Source organism: Gymnoscopelus microlampas (genome assembly GCF_963454915.1).
Source record: "Gymnoscopelus microlampas genome assembly, chromosome: 16".
NCBI lineage: Eukaryota > Metazoa > Chordata > Actinopteri > Myctophiformes > Myctophidae > Gymnoscopelus > Gymnoscopelus microlampas.
Genome location: NC_139953.1, coordinates 48,126,039 through 48,136,746, shown reverse-complemented (window position 1 = coordinate 48,136,746; position 10,708 = coordinate 48,126,039). Strand labels below are relative to the sequence as shown.

Sequence of the window (10,708 nt, the reverse complement as noted above, 5' to 3'; positions counted from 1 at the left end):
ACACACACACACACACACACACACACACACACACACACACACACACACACACACACACACACACACACACATACACACACACACACACACACACAGAAGTATTCTGTATATACGTGTGCCTTCTTTTAAATATTTGATTTGACACTGCTGCTATATGATAAGATATTGTACCTGTCTAAGACAGGACCCTAACTCTTATCTCTATTACAATCATCCAGTATGTTTTATTATTATTGTCTCCACCAGGCCGAAAGGCATGGCGAGAGAGTATGTTTTACCGTCCGTCCGTCCGTCCGTCCGTCCGTCCGTCCGTCCTGTCCTGTCCGTGTGCTACCAGCTAATCTCTGGCACCGTTGGCCCGGTCACTGTGAAACTGTGCACACACACTCCCTGGATGCCAATTCAAAACCTCTGCCCCAATTTTTTCACATGGGTCTGTTATATCTGACTTGTGCAAAACCCATTTACTCCTACAGATTTGATCCAAACATCACGCAAATCGGTACACAGTATCTCTATAGTCATGTGATCAGGACAGATCTGTCCGATATTTCATATTCCATCCTGATTGGCTAAGGTTGGCTTCCAAAGTTTGCAGGATTGGTCCGTTTTGAACAAAATTTCTCAAATCATGAACACAGCTTGCGATTTCCGTGAGAATTTGCACGCCCATTCCCACTAGGCCGAGGAAGAAATGCCACCCTTTTCACATTGGCCTGTTATAGCGCCATCAGCAGGTCTAATTTACCAGAACACATTTTGCAACAAAATGCCTCAAATCATGAATGCACGCACATTTCCACTAGCCGGAGGAAGAAATGGCACCCTTTTCACATTGGCCTATTATAGCGCCACCAGGTGGCCACAATAAATGGTAAATGGTGCATTTATATAGCGCTTCTATCCGAAGCGCTTTACATTGATTGTGCCATTAACCCATTCACACACACATTCATACAGGGGCGTCAATTGGGTATGGCAGGCTATTGCAGCTGCCATACCCTGGCTCCAGGGGAGAAAAAAAAAAAGTACTTTTTTGATAATAAATCGAGAAAATCAGGCAAAAATAAGAATTAAATAACATAACCCTAACCTAACCCGAATCCTAACCCTAAAACCGAAATAAAGTAACCAAAAACTGGAAAAAAACGAACCCAACCCGCCCAGAACTGCACAAAAATTTCGCGTGCGCGCTTTGCGAGGTCGCGTGCATGCTGCCATACCCTAGCTTTTGCTGAACCTACGCCACTGCATTCATACACCGATGGCGGAGGAAACCATGCAAGGCACCAACCTGCTCATCGGGAGCAATTAGGGGTTCAGCGTCTTGCTCAAGGACACTTCGACACTAACTCTAGGGGAGCGCCCCAGCCCGGGATCGAACTGGGAACCTTGCGGTTTTCCACAATAACCTACCTGACCTGGCGGAGACCTGTCCTCCGAGGAGCACTTTTTCTAGTTATTACGGGGCCAGAGCTCAGCTCTGGACCTGTTTTGTTATTGGCAGTATTCTGTCACTTCTGCCACTTTTCGCAGTTCTGGCTGAACCGTGCAGTCGCTTTTTACGAAACTCGGCCATATGGTAGATGGTCATGAAAAACGATCAAGAAATAATTCTCACACTCATTCGTCAAAGGGTGGCGCTATAGCACTCAATTGAAAGTGCCAACTTTGAACAGGTACAACTCATGCCCTGTTTGACCTACAACCATGAAACTTCGATACACACATGCGTCTCTTCATGCCCGACAACTTTTGTGGTCTGACTTTTGACCTCTGACCTTTAGATCGCCCACCATTTTGAATTATATGTAAAACAGTCATTGGCTCCTAACTTCTGCATTTTTTCACTTATGGAAAATCCGTTGGAATTTTTTGTAGGCAGTGGTCCAAAGTTCAAGTGTTAAACGTTTCGTGCAGATTGCTCAAAAAACCCAGGAGGAGATAGATTTTAACTATTACAGTTTTATGAAAATTATTCATCTGTGCCTAAAACATACAAGCAGACTCACATTTCTTTGAAACTATGCAGAAATGTACAGGGTCATTCCAAATATCACTGAAACCAATCTCACTCCAATTGGCCAAAAGGGGGCGCTATAGCAATTTTTTGAAAAGGCAGACTTTAAACAGGCATAAGTCATGCCTCGTTTGGCCGAAAGTCGTGAAACTTGCTTACACATGTGCCTTGACTCATGAGGAACACACGTATTGATTTGACCATTAAGCTCCGCCCTTAGATTGTCCGCAATTTTAAGCAGTTTGAAAAACACTTAAACCCAGGATTTTTCAGCTATTTGCGTGAAACTGTATCATCTCTGTGATCTCCTTTTTCACGGTTACTTGTCTGTTGGGCCAATGGCGTCTCCCTTAAATGAATGCCTCACAATCTCAAGGTCACCAGTTCAAGCCTCACTTGATGCAGACTTAATTTAAGTTGAATTGCAAACAACATGACTGTATCAATGAATACATGTGCAAATGGTAAAGATAACCTGAAATGCTTATTTGAGAGTATGTTTTTTCAACGTATGACATACTTTATCTGAAAATAGCTGATCTACAATCTCACAACTTTTCATGGTTTGTGAGCTTGTAGATTGGCTACTTTCACTAGTTTTGGTTCTGAGGAGATGTACAATTTCTTCATTGGTAAATGGTTTGTGAACGAGTGATCTTAGTGTTAGTGAAACAGGGGCTTGGTTCATGAAAGAAGGCAAGAGTTTATGATCTTCAACAGACAATATCAGCCTGGACAAAGCTATAGCACTATAGGTAGTGTTGCAGCCTATTAGTCTGAAGGTTGAGAGTTCGAATCCTGTTAATGGCAGTAGGTTGAGATGTCCAATCAAACCATTATGTTTCCATCTCAGAAATGCAGAAATGTACAGGGTCATTCCAAATATCACTGAACCCAATCTTACTCCAATTGGCCAAAGGGGGGCGCTATAGCAATTCTTTGAAAATGCAAACTTTAAACAGTCATAAGTCATGCCTCGTTTGGCCGAAAGTCGTGAAACTTGCTTACACTTGTGCCTTGACTCATGAGGAACACATGTATCGCTTTGACCAGTAAGCTCCGCCCTTAGATTGTCCGCAATTTTGAGCAGTTTGAAAAATACTTGTTTTTGGCAATTCTGGCTTAACCGTGCATACGCTTTTTACGAAACTCGGCCATATGGTAGATGCACATGAAAAACTATCAAGAAATAATTCTCACACTCATTCGTCAAAGGGTGGCGCTATAGCACTCAATTGAAAGTGCCAACTTTGAACAGGTACAACTCATGCCCTGTTTGACCTACAACCATGAAACTTTGATACACACATGCGTCTCTTCATGCCCGACAACTTTCGTTGTCTGACTTTTGACCTCTGACCTTTAGATCGCCCACCATTTTGAATTATATGAAAAACAGCCATTGGCTCATAACTTCTGCATTTTTTCACTTATGGAAAATCCGCCGCTTTTGTTTTGTCGGCAAAGGTCCTAAGTTCATGTGTAAAATGTTTCGTGCAGATTACTCAAAAATCCCAGGAGGAAATAGATTTTAACTATTGCAGTTTTATGAAAATTATTCATCTGCCCCTAACACATACATGCAAGACTCACATTTCTTTGAAACTTTGCAGTAATGTAGAGAGTCATTCCAAATATCACTGAAACCAATCTCACCCCAATTGGCCAAAGGGGGGCGCTATAGCAATTTTTTGAAAATGCAAACTTTAAACAGGCAAAAGTCATGCCTCGTTTGGCCGAAAGTCGTGAAACTTGCTTACACTTGTGCCTTGACTCATGAGGAACACATGTATCGCTTTGACCAGTAAGCTCCGCCCTTAGATTGTCCGCAATTTTGAGCAGTTTGAAAAACACTTAAACCCAGGATTTTTCAGCTATTTGCGTGAAACTGTATCATCTGTGTGGTCTCCTTTTTCACAGTTTCTTGTCTGTTGGTCCAATGGCGTCTCCCTTAAATGAGTGCCTCACAATCTCAAGGTCGCCAGTTCAAGCCTCACTTGATGCAGACTTCATTTAAGTTGAATTGCAAACAACATGACTGTATCAATGAATACATGTGCAAATGGTAAAGATAACCTGAAATGCTTATTTGAGAGTACGCTTTTTCAATGTATGACATACTTCATTCTGAAAATAGCCGATCTACAATCTCAAAACTTATCAGATAGCAACGTGTTTCTGAGCTTGTAGATCAGCTGCTTTCACTGTTTTCGGTTGCGAGGAGACATACAATTTCTCTATTGGTAAATGGTTTGTGAACGAGTGATCTTAGTGTTGGCTTGGTTCATGACAGAAGGCAAGAGTTTATGATCTTCAACAGACAACATCAGCCTGGACAAAGCTATAGCACTATAGGTAATGTTGAAGCCTATTAGTCCGAAGGTTGAGAATTCGATTCCTGTCAATGGCAATAGGTTGAGATGTCCAATCAATCCATTCTGTTTCCATCTCTCTCTCTCTCATCAATCTATTCCGTTTCCATGTCTCTTTTCAATCTATTCCGTTTCCATGTCTCTCTCTCTCTCTCTCTCTCTCTCTCTCTCTCTCCAGTTTCCACGTCTCTCTCTCTCTCTCTCCAGTTTCCATCTCTCTCTCTCTCTCTCTCTCTCTCTCTCTCTCTCTCTCTCTCTCTCTCTCTCTCTCTCTCTCTCTCTCCCTCTCTCTCCAGTTTCCATCTCTCTCTCTCTCTCTCTCTCTCTCTCTCTCTCTCTCTCTCTCTCTCTCTCTCTCTCTCTCTCTCTCTCTCTCTCTCTCTCCCAGTTTCCATTACTCTCTCTCTCTCTCCAGTTTCCATGTCTGTCTGTCTCTCTCTCACTGGCCCCGTATTATCGCTGCTTGCAGCTATATTTATTATTATTATTATAACTTTTTTAAATTGTATAATAATGTTAGCACATATATTCATTTGCTGACATAATAATACTAACACAGTTAGTGACAAATAAAACCCTTCTTGATTCTGTTTTACAGTCTGACCTCTGGTCAGTAGAGTAGTGTCCATCTTTGAAGTCATTAAAATGATCTATGGACCAGTCACTCTCCATGGCGTTATAGCTGGTTACAGGAGACTCTGGTCTCTGCTCATGAACCCTGTCAGAAAGAGATGATGAAGGATATTTAGTTTATTAGGATTACGGTTACCATTTATACATGACTTTTGCTCAATAGAGTTTGATAACAACTAAATAATGTGTTGTTTTCATTCTGACCTCTGATCAGTAGATTGTTGTCCAGCGTTGAAGTTAAGAGGATGATCTATGGACCAGTCACTCTTCATGGAGTTACAGCTGGGTACAGGAGACTCTGGTCTCTGCTCATGAACCCTGTTAGAAAGAGATGATGAAGGATATTTAGTTTATTAGGGCTAGGGATTGTTGATTATTTATTGGGGTGGGGGGGTCATCAAAATAGCCTAGTCTAAATACAGATAACCTTGTGCCCATGCCCTAAGCACCCTTCAAATGATTAAAGCACATGTTCAAAGACATGAAGCCATATAGGCTATTTTTTAGCACCATAAAAGCTGTCTGTCGGTGTCGGCTCTCAGGTGTATTTAGCTACTTTTTTCCCCACTTTTTTTTTTACTCTGCTCCTGTGATACTACAGATTATCTGCACAAGCATGACACAGAATCTGAGATCATTAACTAGAAGCAGAGCATAAATGATTGCATGAACATTGAACCCTTCAAGGGCAAAAGTTTAAGATAAAGATATAACATACAATCCTGCAGAAACATAGCCTACATTTAAATATTGAGGCTTCAAAGGCATAAGTTAAAATACACAGATAACATCAAACAATCTACAGAATCATACATTTAACTTAGATGTCAGAGGAGGAGGCTGGGGAGGTGGAGGAAGTTTGATAACTGTTCACTCTTCATGTTCAGCATTGGTCTCAGCACTGTTCCTGCAGCTCTCTGTGTTCTGATTAAAAAGACACCTAAACCAACCTGAACCATTAGATTGAGGATGTATCGTATGTGTTACCTTGTTAGCCAATGAGAATGAAGGGAGCTGAGTGAGGTTGAACGTGAAGAGACCATGTGAATGATATGTGTGTATATGTATAGACAAATCCACAGATGCGCTGCCTGTAGGCAATCATAAATGCGGTGTCGCGGCACAGAGCTGCAGCCACTTGACACCACAGTTATGACTGCCGTTCTGTGGATTTGTCTATATATTAGCCCCATTTGGAACCTCTCCCTCCGCTGTATAGCTCAGAGATGAGGTCCCATAGCTGGTGAATTTTGGTCACTATGCATCATTCTTACCTTTTTCCGCACATCGTATCCAAAAAGTAAAGGTCAGCCCCCCTGCTCTAGTGCTCTCAGATGTTTGACATTTTAGCGGCCAAGACATTTTTACCGACGGGTTGAAACAAGCGTTTAAATCGCTTTTTTAGTCAGTGCCATGTTTTCCCAATGCAATCTTACGGGAGCAGTACAGTGCATGCAGACGGGGGTTGACTGGTCACAGGCTGACTAAAAAAGCAGGCTGACTATTAACCACTTGCAACAGAATGCTAAAATTGCACCAACCTGAGACGGGTCAAGTCAGCCTGCTGGAACTGGTTGTACGTTTTAACGAGTTGATCCAAGGACCTGCCTTTCCTCAGGGAGTCACTGCTGGATGCTCTGTGCTGATGGACTAACCTTCAGTACAACAGAGAAGAAGATGATGATGATGATGATTATAATGTTCAGTGGTGGACAAATAAATCCAGTACTTTAGTCAAAGTATAGACAGGCTTACTCCTGGTCAAATATTACTCAACTACAGTGAAGTACCGAGCTAAAGGAATACTGTACTAAAGAATAGTTACACATTCAAAACTGCATGCATTTAAAAAAACATTAAAGTATTCAAATGTACAAATTACAAAGTGCTTTTTCTTTTCATCGTCAATACAATCACAAAAAAAAAGATGTTCACTATATTTGATATAGGGCTTAAGTGGTTAATTTATAAAGTATTTTTCCCATCCTGGATATGCAGTGTAACAAGTAATAGTAATAACTACCATATTTGTCTTTGAAATGTAGTGGAGTGGAAGACAAAAAAAGTACTCAAGTAAATGTACTTAGTTACTGTCCACTATAGATGTTTATCTTACCTCTCAAGTTCTCCAGACGTGTCAGTTTTGTAGGCCACGCCCCCCTCCTCTCTCTCCACAGACTCACTCATGGTAGAGCAGGGACCTTTACACACACACACACACACACACACACACACACACACACACACACACACACACACACACACACACACACACACACACACACACACACACACACACACACACACACACACACACACACACACACACACACACACACACACATACATAGTGTTAGAGTTCTAACATGTTATAAACCTCTCTCTGACATACAGTAGTCTGGTCTATAGTGTTAGAGGGAGTTCTACAATGCTAGAGTCAGATGTTGTGTCCGTGCTACACAAGGTGCAGAAGGCTCTGACACATCTCCACTCACAGGCTTAACACAGTTTCTCTTCCCACTGTTTGTTTTTTCTGTTTAGGAGGGCCGGGGTATTTTCCTCTCTATCTCCTCTCCGCTCACGGCCACCAGCGGCGTGCACATGTTTTCCACAAACACAATGAGGAAATGTCACACATGCACACGCACACACACCCGCGAGCGAGCCCACTGGGCCTGCCCTGTCAGCTGAGTGGCACCCCTGGGGTCCTAGCACCCTTCGGAGCACAGCACACAAACACACAGGCAGGCAGACGTGCAGAAAACAATATATTTTATATGCATCTTCCCTTTACCGTGAAGTTAAGTGAAGTCCCGTACGGGATGCGCCTCTTTTGGCCAAAATACAGGGCGTTAATACGAGACTGTTAGCAACCCTACACTGAACCCCTAATTGCTCCCGATGAGCAGGTTGGTGCCTTGCATGGTTTCCTCTGCTGTCTCTGTGTGTGAATGTGTGAATGTGTGAGTGTAGATTGTAAAGTGCCTTGGATTAAGGTGCTATAATGCATTGGTTCTCAAAGTGGGGTACTTGAGGGGGTTCCAGGGGGTCCCCAGCTAAATGATGGACAGGGACCAAATGGACCCTTATCGGTCTGTAACTCTGAGTGTACAAATTTGTACACTCTCAGAGTTAAATTAACATTGATTTTACAATATGAATTGGGGTCCCAGAGACATATATGCCATTAAATGGGGGTCCGTAGCCTAATGCATGTCAAACTGGGGGTCTTTGAAATTAAAATGGTTGAAAATTACTGCTAGAGAGCCGTAAAAATCTTCTATTATGGGGGTCCCTGGCATATCTTTTCAAATGGGGGTCCGCGGGCTAATAAATGTCTATTTGGGGGTCCTTGGCACGAAAAAGTTTGAGAACCACTGCTATAATGAATGCACCATGTATCATTTACAGTTTAACCAAAAAACAATATAACGTCCAAAATAACAATACCTCTGTTACACATGTAGGTTCTATATGGACAGACAAACCCCAGATAATACAATACTGACAACAACCCTAAAGATGGCGCCACAAATCCCACTTGGTTAATGCAGTCAACCAGATAACTATAACTTCAACCTAAGAGACTACCTTACATTTTATGATTGGTTTGGACCCAGCTGGTGCTGAGTGTAAGACCCAGCTGGTGCTAAAGCAGTGGTTCTCAAACTTTTTCATGTCAAGGACCCCCAAATTGACACTTATTAGCCCGCGGACCCCCATTTGAAAAGATAAGCCAGGGACCCCAATAGGAGAAGATTTATAAGGATTTCTAGCAGTGATTCTCAACCATTTTAACGTCAAGGACCCCTAGTTTGACATACATTAGGCTACGGACCCCCATTTAATGGCATTTATACCTCTGGGATCTGAATTTATATTATAAAATCAATGTTAATTTAACTCTGAGAGTGTACAAATGGAACCAAATGGACCCTAACGGGTCCATTTGGTTCCATTTGTACACTCTCAGAGTTACAGACCCATAAGGGTCCATTTGGTTCCTGTCCATCATTTAGCTGGGGACCCCCTGGAACCGCCTCAAGTACCCCTGGGGGTCCCCGTACCCCACTTTGAGAACCAATGTGCTACAATAAGGTGATAAGATGTAATAGTAGGTATTTTCCAGTGATGGAAGAAGTACTCACGTTTTACTAAAAGTATCAATACTACAAGATAGATATACTCTGTTGTTATACCAGTAGAAGTCCCGTATGCAAAATGTACTTGAGTAAAAGTATAAAAGTACTGGCATCTACATATACTTAAAGTACCAAAGTATAAGTACTCATTGTGCAGAATGTTCCATTTCACAAGTTAAAAATGTATGACAAATATTTTGAAAATAGCAGATCTACAAGCTCACAATGTGTCGCATCGCATCGCAACGCATTATGAGCTTGTAGTTGTGCAATGTTCAAAGGCCGAAATATACAGTATATAGGGCAGAACAACTAGTAATTAAAGTGTTCATATAATTGTGGTGGAGTAAAAGTATAATATTTGCCTCTGAGATGTAGTGGAGTAGAAGTAAAAGTACTGACAATTGGAAATAGTCCAGTATTAAAGTAAGTAAGTAAAAATACCTAAAAGATTTACTAAGTACAGTATTTGAGTAAATGTACTTGTAGTTACTTTGCACAACTGGTGCACATAAGATATAATATTGTTTCCCAATGAGTGAAATCCCCAGCCCTCTCTTGTTAGGTGGGCAATAGTGTAATCCAGGGGTCTTCAACGTTTTCAGGCCAAGGACCCCCTAGCTGGAGAGAGATGAAGCAGGGACCCCCTCGTTATTGTATAAAATTGTGTTTCAGATTAAAACTTTTGCTGCTCTTTTTTCCCCCTCTACACCTATAACTCTTTGCCAAAAATAGCAGATCTGCAAGCTCACAACGCCTCGCGCTGCGAGGCGTTGTGAGCTTGTAGATCGGCTATTTTTGGCTGAAGTTCTCTTCAGAAAAAAGGATGCTAGGGTTCAAGTGGTTAATGTAAGAACAAAGAAAAAAAATCATGTCACACAAAGATTTGGCGGACCCCCTGTAGTAACTCTGAGGACCCCCTAGGGGTCCCGGACCCCCTGTTGAAGACCCCTGGTGTAATCCATTGTAACATTACAGTACAGTACAGTATACTCACAGACCACTAGAAGAGCTGCAGTAGGCTGAGTGGTGAAGGCCCTTGAAGATGGCAGCCACGGGAGAAAGGCAGTCCTGGTGGATTCTCCCTAAGCTACTGACGTCTGACAAAGGCTAACGTTTTTTTTACTTATTTTATTTTAAAAAGTTCACGCAGGTTGAGTTACACACACACACAGTTTACTAAACGTCTTTGTGTGTTCATTTCAATCACTGAACATTATGCTAAAATGGTTTCCTGTCCGTCCGTCTGCGTGTGTCCGTCTGTCAGTCAGCTCCAAAGACAGTGAACAGAACAGTAAGAAACACCAAAGGTCTTTAAACGACCTTTGACTTCCTTCAGGCTGGTTTAGACATGATCTAAATGACTTTATTGCTTCTATCAGATGATAATCTTGCATTCTTTTTTTATTTAGCTGTGTTTGTGTTCTGTCGGTTAGATCAGTGGTTCTCAACCTTTAAAAAAATCTTATTTGAACTGTGGACCCCCCAACATAATCATATTTGAACTGTGGACCCCCCAAAATAATCATATTTGAACTGTG

The 10,708-nt window shown here is 41.9% G+C and overlaps 2 protein-coding genes across 2 annotated transcripts in view; both read right to left on the bottom strand.

Annotated features, from left to right (window-relative positions):
- Window positions 1-10,708, bottom strand: part of LOC311063058 (pyrin-like) — a gene marked incomplete at its 5' end in the record, with an annotated part of 670,464 nt that overhangs the window by 610,788 nt on the left and 48,968 nt on the right. The window lies entirely within an intron of this gene.
- Window positions 465-7,227, bottom strand: LOC311063918 (uncharacterized protein; the record flags this gene model as incomplete). Its single annotated transcript, XM_084083552.1, has 5 exons — window positions 7,142-7,227; window positions 6,567-6,680; window positions 5,230-5,343; window positions 4,948-5,110; window positions 465-470 (listed from the first exon to the last, which is right to left on the bottom strand). The coding sequence occupies exons 1-5, from the start codon at window positions 7,210-7,212 to the stop codon at window positions 465-467; spliced, it is 468 nt and encodes a 155-aa protein (XP_083939678.1). The 5' UTR covers window positions 7,213-7,227.